We start from the raw sequence: 16,638 nt of genomic DNA, 5'->3' as shown, positions 1-16,638 counted from the left end.
TGAATATGTTCCTCACCTTTGAATCTGTATAATATCTAACTTGGTTCGACGATTGAGTTTGCTGATTGGTTCCAGATTGTTGTGCTCGTCGAGTGAAATATCTTTTGGTTGAATCACATTTATATCAATGATTTTAGGGCTTTCTCAATATCCGTGTTCTTTATACACACTCACTGCTGGAATGGGAGGATGTTGGTTCTTCTCTCGTTTTTCTATGATGTATAATTAAAGCGAGATTTTGATTGGAGTGGTTTCGATTCAATTGAGTTTTGTTGTTTTTGCTGGATTCGAAAGAAGATGAAGATAGATTAAATGATAAAGTTGTTTCGATCGATGGTATGGTTTTTGATTTCAAGTGGTGATTGACAGCTAATTGGGTCGATTTGAAGGATGGTGACGATGAACTGAGTCTCGATGATATATGTGGTTGATTGTTGTTTGTTGAATTCGATGAACAATGAATAAAATAGTAAAATCCGATGAAGTGAAGAAAAATACAAATTAAGACAAATTGTATATATGAATAATGGTTTTATAATGTTATGGTAAATTGACGCTGTTTGTGTGAAGAATCGATGTACAGAAGAATATGTTGAAATGAATGGAGCTCTACAAAGCCCAACCGAAGAAGATGACCTAAGAGTTCTGGGAGATGATAAATTTGTAGGAAACCTTCAATAGCACGTTGTAATGGTATTTTGTGCACAAGATAACAAAATTAATGAGCAAATATAGACAAAAAAATTAATAATTAAATATGTATAAAACGAAAAATACCCTGCATTTTTAAGTCATTTTCCGTTGGTTTAAATATGAATTAATGTTGATTCATTCTATATGTCCAATTTGCAACTCTTACAATGAGACATTATTGCCCATGACTTCTTCCTTTTGGTGTCAAATTGCTCATTGGTGGAATATCGTTATTCCTTTTTTTTTTTTTTTTGGTTTACGGTTTCAAAGCCTGTGACTCTAAATACGGTTAAAAGAAAGTGCTTGGATGCGATCAATAGTCATAGCTTTTTGTCTCCTTTGGAACTTTTGAAAATTTCCGATTTTCCTTCTAACTGGGGTAAACCAAGCTAGAAAGCTGTTTTATTTGTTAAGATAGTCTCATAATCTTTCTTTTGGTTGCTCAATATAAGTACCAAGTTAAAAATTAACCGGGTTGGTTAGGTGTACAACTATTTTATTGCTATTTCTTCATACAAAAATATATGTTTGTTATAACGATATCTTTCTAGTTTAATAAAAAATTTAACCCGTTCATATAACCAATATATATTTTTAAACATGCAACGAGTATCATCGCATTAGTGAGCAAAACTTGAGATGATGCATGTACTTGGACTGAAAGACGCATTACTATCCTAATCAAATCATATTTCAATCTGAGATACTTTTGTGTGCTTCTTTTGAAGTGAGTGGATCTTGCTAGAAAGAAAAGTCACAAGTATTAATACCCAATTAGAAATAATACAAGTTTACTGACAACGAAAGCAAAAAACTTAAAAACTACAAGGGCCAAATAGTAAAATAATAAGACATAGTTAGCATTCGAAGTATTTGACTAATTTTTCAACGGAAGGAACTCGATGAACTGGCGAGGACTGAGGTTGACGTCATTCGTCGGAAGCAAACATTTATCCGGTTGTTCCCTGCCATGGCCGTTGCTGTTAACCGGAAACAGCTCTAATGTCTGGAAAGATTCGACGTCATGCTGGAGGTGGTGATGTCTGTGACTATTTGGCGAAACGACAAGGTACGACGACGTTTTAGAAACAGGTGTAGCAGGTATGCAGGTAGTGGCGATGGTGGTGGAGTTATGGTTGGTGGAAGGAGTAGATGATGACAAACACTGCATCATGTGCTTCCACGTGGCATTCTTTTCAGGAAAGCTCTTCCTCCTACGGTGTAGCAACAGCAGCTGATCATTTCCTTCTTCATCTTGTTGTTCAACAGGTATCAGTCCCTGATCTGCTATGCTCGTCACCCTAGATTCTGCTTTTGACGTTCTTTCTCTTAACACTTTCTGCTGATTCAGCAAAAAAATATACATATATGTATATAAATATAAATAAATAATTTAACTTTTTTTTACTAAAAATAAATTATGGGTTTTTCAAATTACACATGTGATTATAATGCATTCATTGAAAAAAATTGTTACGATATATATATATATATATATATATATATATATATATATATATATATATATATATATATATATATATATATATATATATATATATATATATATATATATATATATATATATTAGGTTATACTGTTTGTGAGGTCAATAAGATTTTGAAGAAAAATTTGAAGAAAAAAACAAAGAGAAAGAGGGGAAGCAAGGGGAGGGGACCCGACAGAAAGGAAGGAAGGAATGCAGGTTTTCATTTCCCAAGGAAAAAGAAACATGAAGACCTTTTTTCACATCTTTTCTATTTTACTTCACTTCATCAATCATATTCACATTATTACTATTTATAAACCCTAACTCCATTTTCATTAACAATAATTATCTAGTTATTTAGTGTGTCATTTATCGAGTGGTTATGCGCATATATGCAATTAATCTTTATAGTGAACAGAAAAGTAATATTATGAGCTTGCGATATATTTAATTAGTTATATACCTAAAGGTTGGGTTCTAAGGTTACGAAAAAAACCTTGACATCGATCATACTCACATTAGTATTGTTAGTATAAACCCTAATTTTCTTATAAAGTAAATTAATTATTTTTACGATATATTCGGTTGCCCAATAAAGCTCACCAACTAGATAAGAAGAGTTGTGCCTAGAAAACGTTAGTATGATCGAGCTTTTGTCAATTGTTATATAAAATTAAGTATAAATCAATTTATAAAAAAATATATATTCGATAATTGTTGTCTAACAAGATAGAGTTGTTGACTAATTCCCAAAAAAAGATGTACTCATCATGAAGATTATAACATGTGTACTGGCTAAAATGAAAATTTATGACAAAAAAAAAAGTTATATTTTATGTACAATGTTTTTTTTTTTTTGAAAAAGATATTTTATGTACAATGTTTATTCAAAAGGTAAATGATTTATGGTTGGGTTGATAAATATGATACAATGGTAATCAAAGTGTATTATTTTTCCATTCATACACATATCTTCATATTTAACTCCATAATATTTAGGGACTACTAATCGTATATGTAAACTATAATTATCCACTAAAATCTAGTGTTTTTATTTTAAAAATACAAGAAAAGAACGTATTAGATTATCCTTTTTGATATATATCTTTTGTGATGAGAGTAGAAAGAAGTGTTGTAAGTTAGATTTCGTGCACGTTTGGTGCTAAACAAGTATAAACATTAAATCACTTATAACCCTTTCTAATGAAAAAAATAAAAATCAATATTGTTTGTATAGAAATGTAGATTAAATATATTATATATTGTGTATGTATATATAATAATATATAATAGATAAATAAATTGAAAAAAGAGAAAGGAAATAAGCAGCAGACCTCTGAAAATGTAGGTATTGCCCAGTTTCTGGTCTCTTCAACTTCATAGCTTGTCCTATTAAGCTCTGCAACCAAACACAGGTACCAAGATCAGTCCCGATCATCCAATACAAAAACAAAAAGAAACACACAATTCCTATTTCTTCATTCTTTCTGCACCAAGATCCATAAATATATGACCCAACTTCTCAATTCTTGATTTAATGGAGAAAATGATGTCATGTTATATATGTTTTTCAATTCTTTATTTTCTTTATACTGAAAGGAAGAAGAAGCAAAAATGAGGTGTTTACTTAGTTTTTATATTTCATGTGCTTTCGTGTTCATGGTTTCTTTGACTTTTTTTATTTAGAATAATAACAATATGAAGAAGTAGATATAACCCTAAGCTTCTGCGAAATTTTTAAAAAAGATAATATTATATACAAGTCGCGGTGGATAAAACTTAAAGTTATACCTGGATCTTTGCGTTCTATAGATCGATCAATATTGATGTTGTTAATATCAGTGGTATAATATGGAGGTTGATGAAGATCAGTTGTAGGGTTATCAAGCTGACGGCGTCGTTTCTGGCGTTCTCGGGCCTTGTGATTCTGAAACCAGTAGAAAACATTCTTTCCTTCGATCTTTCCATACCGGCGGAGCTGGGCGGTGATGTGTTGGATTTCGTCGGCAGACGGTGTTCTTGTCCCTCGACGATATAACTCCTCCAGGGTTTGCAGCTGCTCCGGCGTAGGGTTCCACCGTGAGCTTACAACCACCATCTGTTGTGAATTAAACTCTCTCTTGTGTTGTTCAGCTGCGACTGTAAAAACCACAGTTGGTAAATCCATTAAAAGAAGAAAAAACAACAACTTTTAGTGTGGAACATACCAAGATGATGATTTATAGGAAGGAGATGATGATCATGGTGAGTGGAGTGGAAGCGGTGGGAGGAGGAGGCGGCGGCGCAACTGGGTCTTGGAACCAGTGGTCTTAACTTCCGACTACCATTGTTGGTGTAGGATTCAATCATGTTGATATTTAAGTCTTCGGCTTCATTGTAACCCATCATCCACATCCTATCTTTCTGTGGTCAAATATCCAAAAATGTAAGGAAGATGAGGAAAGGGGGTATTTGGGATGGTAATTATTTGGGGGGCAAAAGGGATCCTAATGAGAGTGATAGATATAGAGTGTGGCTCTCACTAACTTATGTAAAAAGTGTCCAATTTGGCATAGCATTCACTCAAACAAATGCTCTAATTGCATATATTTTTTTAGAAAAATTATAAACTGGTTAAAAGCGAATAAAATTATTAACATACTGATGAATTTCCTTACCTTCAAAATCATAAATTCAAATACTTTTATACACTCAAAGATAAAATTTTATGTCTTAATATGTACAAACATTTTTTAGCATACGTTAAACTGTGACCCATGCTAACATAACACATTTGATCATTTTACTAGTTAAAAATTACAAAATGATTTCTAAAGGTAATAAAATTTTAATATTGTTAAAAACACATTATTAAACTTTTCACTTTGCGTATTATACCATTGAAGTTTTCAGTTTTCAAAATACACTATTGTAATCCGCAATCAGGTTTAGTAGGTAATTTTGAAAAAAGAAAAAAAATCAAATTGATACTAGGTCCTCTTATGTGGCTATAGAATTGTAATCCCTCCTCAACCGGTTATTAACACTTAGAGAAACATTATAATTGGTCACATAGGATTAGAGCTCATTTTTCTAATTTAATGTCAAACCATCTAACTCATAGTCAATCATCTTACAAGGAAGACGACAATAAGTAGTATGTCCAATACAAATTTAAGATGAATGAGTTTCAATGACTTCAACATTGCAAATTTCCATTAGGAGAATACAATACCAAGGATCAAACACTGCTAATTTACTTCAACCCTCTTAATTCTTTTATGAAAGATGTTTAAAAAAAACATGTTTTAAGGAGTTCATTTTATTTCTTAAAAACTGACTCATGAGAGGTGTGTTGATATGTATTACGACCTTGGGCAATGATCAATAGTAGATGGGACAAAAGTATTGATAGGTGATTGTGTTAGGTTTCTTGAGAGTGGTTATGCTAATAAGGGAAGGATTGATGTATACATTGATCTAGGCTCAATATTTTCTGATGACTTGTCGGTTGAGCATGAAGAGGAAGATGAGATTTTTGTATTGAGGAAGTATGTTGATCCTTTTTGGAAGAGTAACTATTTGTATTCAAGAACAAATGTAGCAGGGTTACTAGTTGTAAGAGATAAGAGCATAATTAAGCCCCAAATGGCACAATCTTAACATATCCAAATAAGAAATGATATACCATGGTCCCGATCATTGGTATAATTTTTTTACCCAAAACACAATAATCCAATGTTAATTAATTATGTTGTTGCATATGGGTATAATATATGGTGTGAAATTATTGTCTAAACTTTACAAACATTTTTTCATTTTTACATTTTTGTAGGAAATTCGGTCACCGGTACATGTGGTGTGCCACGTTGGAGTTGAAAGTGTATTTTTGGATGGCATGACATGCTAGTTTCTATTTAAAAATAAATCCTTAGGGGAAGAAATAAGGTGACCAATCGCACCCCCGCCTCCCATACATAAAACACGCATCTTGCTACTAAAACTACAAGAAAAACACGATTTTGCTAAGGAATGACACTATGAAACGTATTTTCGTTGTTAATCTGCAATGAATCGTGCTATGTAATGTCGTTCCATAGCAAGGTTGCTACCAAATTGTTTACGGAATTTATTTCCGGTAGCGAGCAAAGGATTTGTTAGGGAAAATGCTACCGACTCCATATCCGTTGGTATTATGCTACCAATATTTTTATGGAAAAAACATTCGTAGCAATTTTCCAACGAAATTTTTTACGAAATCATTTTATGTGTATTGCTGCTAGCCTGCTATGAAATTAATTATCATGGTTACTATGCAACAAACTTTTTCAATAGAAACAAATTTCATAGTTGTTTTGCTATGGAAGTACCATTCGTAGGTATTAGCTAGGAAATTCTCCTATGAAATTTGATTTCCTTTACTTTTTTGCTATGGAACAAAAGTCTAGCTAATTTGTGACGACATTTGTTACAGAATTATATTCCATAGCAACGTTGATACTAAGTAGTTCAAATTCATAGATATTTAGCTATGGAAATTTACAACGACAATAAAACTCGTGGAATTTTTTAGTATTGAACAATTATATGTTGCAACTTTTGCAACGAAAATAAAGCTCGTGGAAGTTTAATTATGGAGCCAATATCTGTTTCAACTTTTGTTACGAATTTTGTTAGAAATTAATATTTTATAGCTATTTAGCAATATATATTAGCTACGAAAATCAATTTCGTAGATTATTTGTTATGGAGTAAAAGGTTAAAAACGAAATTTTTTACGAAATCACTTTCCGTGGTACTACTGATATGAAATTAATTATCGTGGTTACTATGCAACAAGTTTTTTCAATAGAAACAAATTTCATAGTTGCTTTGCTATGGAAGCACCATTCGTAGGTATTAGGTATGGAATTCTGCTATGAAATTTGATTTCCTTTACTTGTTTTGCTATGGAACAAAAGCCTAGCTAATTTGTGACGACATTTGTTACGAAATTATATTCCATAGCAACGTTGATAATAAGTAGTTCAAATTCGTAGATATTTAGCTATAAAAATTTGCAACGACAATAAAACTCGTGGATTTTTTTAGTATTGAACAATTATATGTTGCAACTTTTGCAACGAAAATAAAGCTCGTGGAAGTTTAGGGATGGAGCCAATATCTGTTTCAACTCTTGTTACGAATTTTGTTAGAAATTAATATTTTATAGCTATTTAGCAGCATATATTAGCTACCAAAATCAATTTCATAGATGATTTGTTATGGAGTAAATGTCCATTGCTATTTTGCAAAAAATTTTGTTACCAAATTATATTTCGTAGCAATATTTTGCTAAGGAATTATAGTTCATAGTTATGTTGCTATGGAAATTTGTTACCAAAATCAATTTCGTAGTTGTTTTACTATGAATTAAATTAACCGTTGTTACGAATATGGTTAAGGAATAAAATGTTGGTATTTGACGAGTTCCATATGTTTTCGGTACATTTTTGTGCCTAGGGCTTTTGGATTGAGGTCTAGGGGTTATAACTTACGACATATTGATTATAAACCTTAAATAATAAATTTTATTTGAGTACCTACTAAGTTTATTAACAAATTTTAAATTGTAATTTTTAATAAAAGAATACATTTGTGTTTCCGTAAAAAGGGAAAATTTATAAAATTAAATGAAAGATAAAGGGACTGTTTTGGACTAATTATTAGGGAATTTATTTGCATAAATCAGGTTAAAAAAATATGATGCTATTATATCTTATAAATGAAAGTTGGATGCTATTGGGGGTTAAAGTTGAAAGTAAGAAGCCATTATGGGTTAAAAACGAAAATAAGATGCTATTATAGGTTAAAAATGAAATTAGGATGCTATTTTAGGTTATAAATGAAAGTTGGATGACATTATGGGTTAAAATTGAAAGTAGGATGCTATTAAGGAACCATGTATTTGTTTTCCCCATATGGAAGTTTGTACAAAATGTTTTGAAAAGGAAATAAAAAGACATGTCAAATTTTATTAAAAACTATTTCAATATCCATGAACAAAAATACTTCAAGAAAGTAGTATTTCCACATCATACATGTATCACACAATCTTTATAAGGAACTAATACGATTTATTACACTTATAATGGTACAAATGTTATTGATATCAAGTCTTCTCTTTTGTGATTCAAATGAAAACTTTAAGTTCCATATCCGTCTTAACTGTTACTTTTTTTCTATTTTTAGCTAGATAGTGGTCAGTCCTTGACTTGCGGCTCCATAAATCACAATCCCATATCAGATGATAACCTACACTTAAAAGAGTAATAGTTTGCACTTACTTGGATAGTAGGGAAATATTTCTTAGACATGTTAATGCAACTAAAGATGCCTTAACATGTATAAGAAAGCATTAAAGAGAAAAAAATTATGCATGTTGTTGTACTTCTACTCTTGTATTTGGAAGCAATTTACTTGCAACAACTTATCTTGATGTAATTTTCAGGAAGCATTAAAAGGTTAATCAAGTAGAACACCATAATGGAAAGGTTCTACATTTCAATAAATCAAAAGAGTTCTTGTGTTTCTATAGTTCTTTAATTCATTTCTTAAAATTGCTATTATAATAATAATTAAAAAAGCATGCTCAAAGATAACATTTGTTATACAGATAGATGAAGAAATAGTAAAAAGCTTAATCTAAAGGCAAGTTCTTTTTGTACAACTACCATCATGATAATATGCATGAAGATTGAAGAAATGAACCTTACATTTCGTCAATATTTATGCTCTGAACCCCAAAATCAAAACATTGGACTTGGTCTAGAAACTAGGCAAAGTTCACCCGTTATTCAGAACATAGAGCTAAGATAGAGTCAATACCTTAGTTACATCTGCAGATACTTGTCCGGGTAATCAAAATAAAGTGATCACGTGTGGTCTAATTAGGTCAGACCAAATTAGGGCAGAATAAAAGGGGTGAAATCAAATGGAGAAGATAACTAAAGCATTAAGTTTGCAAATATTTGCATCAAATTAGCTTCCTAATAAATTAATGTTGTAATGAGGTGAGAAGGGGTCAAGAAATACCTGAGAGCCTCTATTCTTATCATAAACATCAAAGTGGAAAACTAAATGAGACCCCCAAAGTGGAAAATATTGATGGGTTTTGAGCATAACAAACAATCATATGTGTGTATGCAACCCTAATTGAAGATCTACGTTTTCTCTAATTGAAGATACAATAATGAACAACAAAGTATAAACCCTAGATCTATGGAGAATAATCGAAAATCACAGAATAGGGATATGATACATACCTTTAAGATTGTTATTGTAGACAATATTGAATCCTTGCTTGAAAGACCTTTGGTAGTAAGCGCCACAAGTGTCGTGCTTCTAATGGTTCACAAACAAACTCAAGCAACCAATGAATACTATAGAGAGAGAGAGAGTATTGGAAGATAAATTTCGGCCAAGGCACATAGAATGAAGGGTTAGGCCAAAATTTAACCCTAAGGAGGGTTTATATAAGTATTAGGAAGGTATTAGATAAGGCATGTGTTTCCAAGATCACCCTAATCCCTTAACTTCCTCCCTAAGGCATCCAAGGCACCCTTAGAGCCTAAGAAAACCCTAGGAGCATCTAGAATTCATTACCCCTGCTATAGGGAGGTTTTAGAATTTTCCAATGCTCAGCTATTGTACATTGTCACCTTTAGTCCCTTCAGTTTTAATTAATTCCTTTAATCCAAAAATTAATTCCAAATTAATTTCTAATTAAATATTAATTAAACAATATGATTTCTCATTAATATATTATTTCCATAATACATTAATAAATCTTTATTTTGATTTCCAATTAATTTATTAACCAATAAATAAATTAATAAATCATTCCTCTCTCTCTCTCTCTCTCTCAAAAGTTATCCTATTCAATTGCCAAGTTTGAAGGCAACCCAAAAGGACTTTGCTACTATCAATTCAAGTTTATACCAATTATAGTTATGGGATTAGACACCTAATCCAAAAAATATTCCACTACAAAAACACTTCTTAACACTTTACCATGATTCTTCTCACCAATAGCTTATAGAGAAGCTTTCGAAGTGTGATCAACTTCATACTTGCATTTGATAGTGACAGAGACGACGTCGGATCGGTAAAATGCCTCCTCGACTATGTTTGTGAAGCATGGGAAGGAGCTTACCTGACGGGGGCGACGACGGCTTTGGGGCTGAGTCTGACATAGGAAGGTGGCGTCGAGGCTGAAGAGATCTTCGGAGATGAAACGAGATTATCGAATAAGAAGGAAGGAATATCGTTGAAGTATAAGAGGGAGTGGGTTGTGCTTTGATATATGTTGGTCTCACTTACCACTGGGGTTCTAAAAAGGGATAAAAGGTGGGGAATACTAAAAAATAAGGATTCAAAAAGAAAACGGGGTTTCGATAGGGGACAAAATTGGAAAATGGGTTAACGTGGCGGCAAATTTGGCTCCTTTTTTCATCTATTTGTTTTTTTTAATTTGTGGAGTATCTAAAACATTATAATTTCATATTCTTTGTTAATTTAAATCTTGATATATCATATTTTTTACAATGTTACATATATTTTAATGAATTTTTTATAAGATAAATTTTAGTAGTATTATTTTTTAATTAAATTTTCAATAGGTAGTATATTGGAAAAAATATCAATAGGGCTTAAGGCATATCACTTAGGGCTTAAGGTTTTGGCTTAGGTCCTAGGGCCAATAGCTAATTGTATATGGATTAGGGTTCATGGTTTATGGCTTATGTCTTATGGATTATGGTTTATGGATTATAGCTTGTAGATTATAGTGTATGACTAATGGCTTAAGGTTTATAGCATAAGGCTTATGGTGTATAACTTAAGAGGCAAAAAGTTTAATGTTAAGGGATTGTGTCTTACACCTTATGCCATATGGCTTCTGGCATAAACCATTAGCCCTAAATTATAAGGCCTAAACCCGTATACCCTAAAGCATAAAGCCTTAACTCACATAGCTTTAAGCTACAAGCCATAATCCATAAGTTATAAGCCATAATCCATAAGCCTTAAGCTACATACACATACATACTTATGACTTAGGGTTTATGGATTATGACTTAGGGTTTATGGCTTATGATTTATGGTTCAAGACTTTAGGGATTATGTATTATGTATTAGGCTTAAGGATTATAACTTGTGAATTATGCTTTAGTGCTTATTGCTTACAGATTAGGGTTTATGATTGAGGGTTTAAGGCTCATGGCTTATGACTTAGGGTTTAGGCATGCATATTGTGGATTTTGTCTTGTGGCTCATGACATTTGGCTTATGACTTATGATTTATGGCTTAATGCTTATGATGTATGACTTAAGGCTTTTGGCTTATAGCTTAGTAAAAAGTAAGGCTAAAGACTCAGGGCTTATGTATTAAGGCTTATTATGTATTATGGCTAGGGTTTTGTGGCTTATGGTTTATGGCTCATGACGTATGGCTTAAGGCTTATGGTTAATGGCTTAGGGCTTAAGGCTTATGGCTTGGGCCATATGGATTAATGCATATGGCTTATGGCTTAGGGTTTAGGTCATATATCATAGGGTTTTGACTTAATGTTTTTGGCCTTTGTCTTATAGCTTATGGTTTAATGATTATGGATTTAAGCTTATATCTTAAAGTTTGAGGCTTGAGGCTTGAGGCTTATGATTTAAGCTTATATCTTAAAGTTGGATTTAAGCCTATACCCTACTCATACCACCAACCACCCCATTCCAACACCATTCACACCCAAATCTCACACTCTCCCACCCTCACCCTATATAACCTAAACCATCCCTACCCATATGACCCATACCTTCATACTTACACTCATGCCCACACTTATACCCCCACCCACATAAATATATATACACCTTACGTCATGAGAATACGATGACGCCTACCCCACCACATGCACCTTTTACAACTCTTAAACCCATACTTACCCAACTAACCAATCAACTCTACCCTACCCCTACCCATACCACTAACCACCCTATCCACACACCACCTCACCCTATATCCATTCCCAAACCCTACACCTACCCACGCCCACCCTATATAACCTACACCACCCACAAACACCCACCATGTCCCCTAACCTCATACCTACACACACACACACACATATATATATATATATATATATATATATATATATATATATATATATATATATATATATATATATACTAACCCAACCCCAACCCTAGGCACACCATATATTACCCTACCTTCACCCACCCCACCTTTACTCTTATATCCATACCCACATTCATTATTCTCTAAATAGGGTTTAAATTTCATTATCATATTTTTCCCTTCAATTTTGAGTTTATATATACTTTGAGTTTATTTTAATTTTGAGTTTATATATTACTAGTTTATTTAAGTATTGTAATAAGTTACAAGGCCTAAGTCTAAAACAATAACACTTAAAGTCATAAATGTTAAAACCTTAGCCTTAAATCATAAGGCTTAAACCTTATACCTAAAGGCATAAAGCGTCAAGCCATAAGCCATAAGCCCGAACCCTTCCTTCAATCTCACACCTACATCTTCACCCCAACCACACCCAACATAAACCTTACTTTCACCAACCACCGCCACCCAACCCCACTTATGCCTACACAAATACCTCTTAACCCATATATATACGACTATTCCCACAAGCCCACACCGACACCCGCCTCACCCCTAGTTACTAAATTTTTCTTTTTCACAACTCAAGCCACTAGTAGGAAAATAAATATATTTATATTTTCATTCAAATTTTATAAATATTAAAAATAGATCTATATGTTTTAAAATTATGATTACATTAAAAAGTCATCAATTTTAATATAAAAAAATAATAATATAAAATAATATAACTTAATAAAAAAATAATTTATTAAAAAACTAAATATTTATCTTTCTAAATTCAAGATAGGTTACTTTTTATAGATTTTGATATTGCCTCTTATACTTTAAAATATTTTGGTGTTGCCTCTTATATTTCTCAAATATTTTAAATTTTCCTCAAACTCAAATATTAAATAACTTAATCTCTTGACTCGGTCTATCGCTTCCATCCATAAAACCCTATCTCACGAAGCCCTCTTCTTCAAAATAGAACTGCAGACAACAAGAGGACCTCGTCTTCTCCACATGACCTCGTATTCTCCAATTTCTTCCTCGTCTTGTTCCGCCACGTAAATGAATTGTTGTTGGTGTTGATCTCAATGTCGCTACCTCCCCCTATTCTGTGAAATCGATGGTTACATAAAGATGGTTAGATAAATAAATCGATGGTTAGATCGAGTCGTTGTTGCTGCTGGTCACAGCTTTATGCATTTTGTATTCCAAAAAAAATCGATTTATGTGAAAATCAAATTTGTGATGTTTATCAATTTATGTTAAACTCTTAAAATCGATGTTGTTGTCCATCTCAATCTATGATTTTTCAGAATCTGTGTTTACTAAAATCGAATTTATGGTAATCAATGTGATATGAATTGATTTTGATCTCATTTAAAAAAAAATATCAATTGCTCTATTTTTTCTTGCGCGCTCAGAAGAACATCAATTGTTCATCTCTCTTTTTTTTCACAGCAGTAAATGTGATCTTTTTTTCACAACAGTAAATGTGATCTCTTTTTTTTTCACAACGGGAAAATCTCATGTATGGTGTTATATGTGTACACATTACTCTATATAACCATAAGGAAGTATCTTGTTATGCTAGTTTTTATTTTCTTCCTACCTCACTTCAAAATTTCAGAGTCTTACCTGAGAAAATCTCACAAACACGCGTGATCGTTCGAAAGAAAGGTTTCATCTATTTCCTTGAGTCTAATTGTTAATTTGTATGTCACTAACATGAATTCTTGTTTTTCATTTAGTTACACCAGTTGATGGAGAGTATAATCTGTAATGAGATGAAAGAAACAACATTTGTGGTAAGTAATTTTAAGTTTCTTCTCTTATGGTTTTACACTACTGATCTTTTTTCCTACCTGATGTAGGAAGTACGAAAAACGGATGGGAGATGGTATATAAAATCAGGAACTGATCTAAAAAGAAGAAGAAACATCTACAACTCTCTTATCTCTGGAACCACTTGTGAGGTGACAATGCATTCATTGTTCATTGTTTTTAATATTTTGGTATGTACTGATTGTTATAATAATTGTTTTTCAAGTTACAAAGGTAAAACAATAATCTCTTGTTCCTTTTGATATATTCATTGCACAAAACACTAGAGTTCTTGTTATAATTGGCCCAAACACCGGAGGAAGATCATTTTCTTGAAGACAATAAGGTTGGCTGCCATGATGGTAAAAGAACTGCAAAAGTAGAGCATATTAGAGTGTTGATTTGTTTCTCACAAAGTTTTTATTTTGAATTCGATTATTTTCATTTCCATGTAATGAATATTTATTGCTTTATTTTATAATATAAATGTTATTTGATTTTTTGTTATTTTTGTTTTTATATATTAGAACAAAATAATTTGGATTTAATTTGTAAATTAATAATCCATCCGTAGCTATCAAAATTTGTCTATGGATTGTGCTACGAAAATGTGGCAACGAACATTGTTATAGAATTAGCTAGAGAGTTATCACAACGGATTTAGCTATGAAACCAACACCACGTATTTAGCTAGAGAGTCATCACAACAGATTTTGCTAAAGATTCAGTACAACGGAATTTGCTAGGGAATCACCACCACGAAATTTGCTAGAGATTTATCACCACAGAATTTGCTAGGGATTCACCACAATGAAATTTACTATGAAATCACCACCACAGAATTTACTAGGGATTCACCACCACGAAATTTTCTAGGGAATCATCACCATGGATTTTGCTATGTATTAACTACAACATAATTTGTGACGGAAGAACTACCACAAAATTTGTGATGGAATCCTACTACGGAATATACGACGGAATGCCATTTACAACATATTTCATTTCGTTGTCACAATTGTGACGAAATGATTGTTTCCGTAGCAAACTCTCGCGCTGGGGTTTTTTGGGATGGAAATCGGTCATCATAAATTTCGTCGCTATTCGTCATTTGCAACGGAATTTCAGCTTTTAGCAACCGATTCCTTCCCTAGCAAAATCACATTTTTCTTATAGTATAAGTTAGAAACAATTTTTTTTTCTTTTTACTTGAACTCTAATATATAATGTATAATTTCGGAAGACATTAAATAACACTTTGATTATTATTATTATTATATATTATTATTAGTATTATTATTATTATTATTATATAAATGTATACATACATTTTAAAATACAATTTTAAAAGTATATATATATATATATATATATATATATATATATATATATATATATATATATATATATTTAAAGGTAAAATATATGTTTTAAAGGTACAAATATATATTTAAAGACACAAAGTAACTCTTGTTACTTATATATTAAATATGTATTCATATATCTTTGTACAAAGGTATATATATATATATATATATATATATATATATATATATATATATATATATATATATATATATATATATATATATATATATATATTCAAAGTTACTTATGTATTAAAAATGTATTTATATATCTTTGTACAAAGGTATATATATATATATATATATATATATATATATATATATATATAAAACCATTTTTTTACATTTAAAACCATACATATTAATTAAAAAAATATTTATTTATATGTAATAGGTATACATATGTTTATAAATAGAAGAATATAATTTTTAGATTTTTGGAAGTATGGTTATTTAATTTTAAATTTCTTGAATTAATAAAAAATATAAATACATATTTTCACATATACATACACCTTTTGAGTATGATTTTAAAGATATAAATAAAATTCATTTTGTAAGATATAAATATGTATTTAAAGGAATAAAGACGTTTATATACATAATAAGCTTTTATATCTTTTAAAATAATGAAAAACAGAAAAAAAAAATACATCTTTATATTTCTAAAAATCATAAAGAAAATATACATATATTTAAAAACTTATTTATACCTATTATATATAAAAAAATATATTTATGATATGTAAATATATTTTTATGTATAAAATAACGTTACAGATATATGCATATACTTTTAAATAGGTAAATTACACCAATCCTCCCTCGTGCATATGTCAGAAAACGTATTTAGTCTCTATTTTCAAAAATTAACTCGGACAGTCCCTAGTTTGCTTAAAACTTGCACGCTTCATCCCTCAAAGGTGATTTTATTGCGAACTTAGTCCGTTCCAGATTTAAAATGACGATAATGCCCTTGTGTTTTTATTTTATAAAAATTTTAAAGTTTTTACCCTTATTATTTGTAACAGCCCGGAATTTCAAATATTGTAATAATTATGTTTTTGGGGTGTTTTAAGAGGGGACTCGGCGAGTTGGAGCCTAGACTCGCCGAGTAGGAT

The 16,638-nt window shown here is 31.2% G+C and overlaps 1 protein-coding gene across 2 annotated transcripts; it reads right to left on the bottom strand.

The window, feature by feature from the left end:
• Positions 1-1,435: 1,435 nt before the first annotated feature.
• On the bottom strand, positions 1,436-4,671 carry LOC111897267 (WUSCHEL-related homeobox 1). Of its 2 annotated transcripts, none has more exons than XM_023893227.3 (4): positions 4,390-4,671; positions 3,974-4,321; positions 3,517-3,581; positions 1,436-2,035 (listed from the first exon to the last, which is right to left on the bottom strand). In XM_023893227.3, exons 1-4 carry the CDS (start codon positions 4,574-4,576, stop codon positions 1,571-1,573), a joined length of 1,065 nt encoding a protein of 354 aa, XP_023748995.2. In that variant the 5' UTR covers positions 4,577-4,671; the 3' UTR covers positions 1,436-1,570. The 2 variants fall into 2 exon arrangements, with proteins under 2 accessions (XP_023748995.2, XP_023748996.2); XM_023893228.3 differs by having other exon boundaries at positions 1,436-2,032; positions 4,390-4,670.
• Positions 4,672-16,638: the final 11,967 nt, after the last annotated feature.

The sequence above is a fragment of the Lactuca sativa genome, chromosome 5, assembly GCF_002870075.4.
Source record: "Lactuca sativa cultivar Salinas chromosome 5, Lsat_Salinas_v11, whole genome shotgun sequence".
Taxonomy (NCBI): Eukaryota; Viridiplantae; Streptophyta; class Magnoliopsida; order Asterales; family Asteraceae; genus Lactuca; species Lactuca sativa.
The sequence above is the reverse complement of the archived record's forward strand: the minus strand, read 5'-3'. Positions and strand labels throughout refer to the sequence as shown.

Coding starts and splice junctions, on each gene's coding strand:
- LOC111897267 (XM_023893227.3), bottom strand. CDS start 4,576: ATGTGGATGATGGGTTACAATGAAGCCGAAGACTTAAATATCAACATG. Junction 4,322..4,389: donor TCCTATAAATCATCATCTTG/GTATGTTCCACA, acceptor TGGTTTTTACAG/TCGCAGCTGAACAACACAAG. Junction 3,582..3,973: donor TATAGAACGCAAAGATCCAG/GTATAACTTTAA, acceptor GTTTGGTTGCAG/AGCTTAATAGGACAAGCTAT.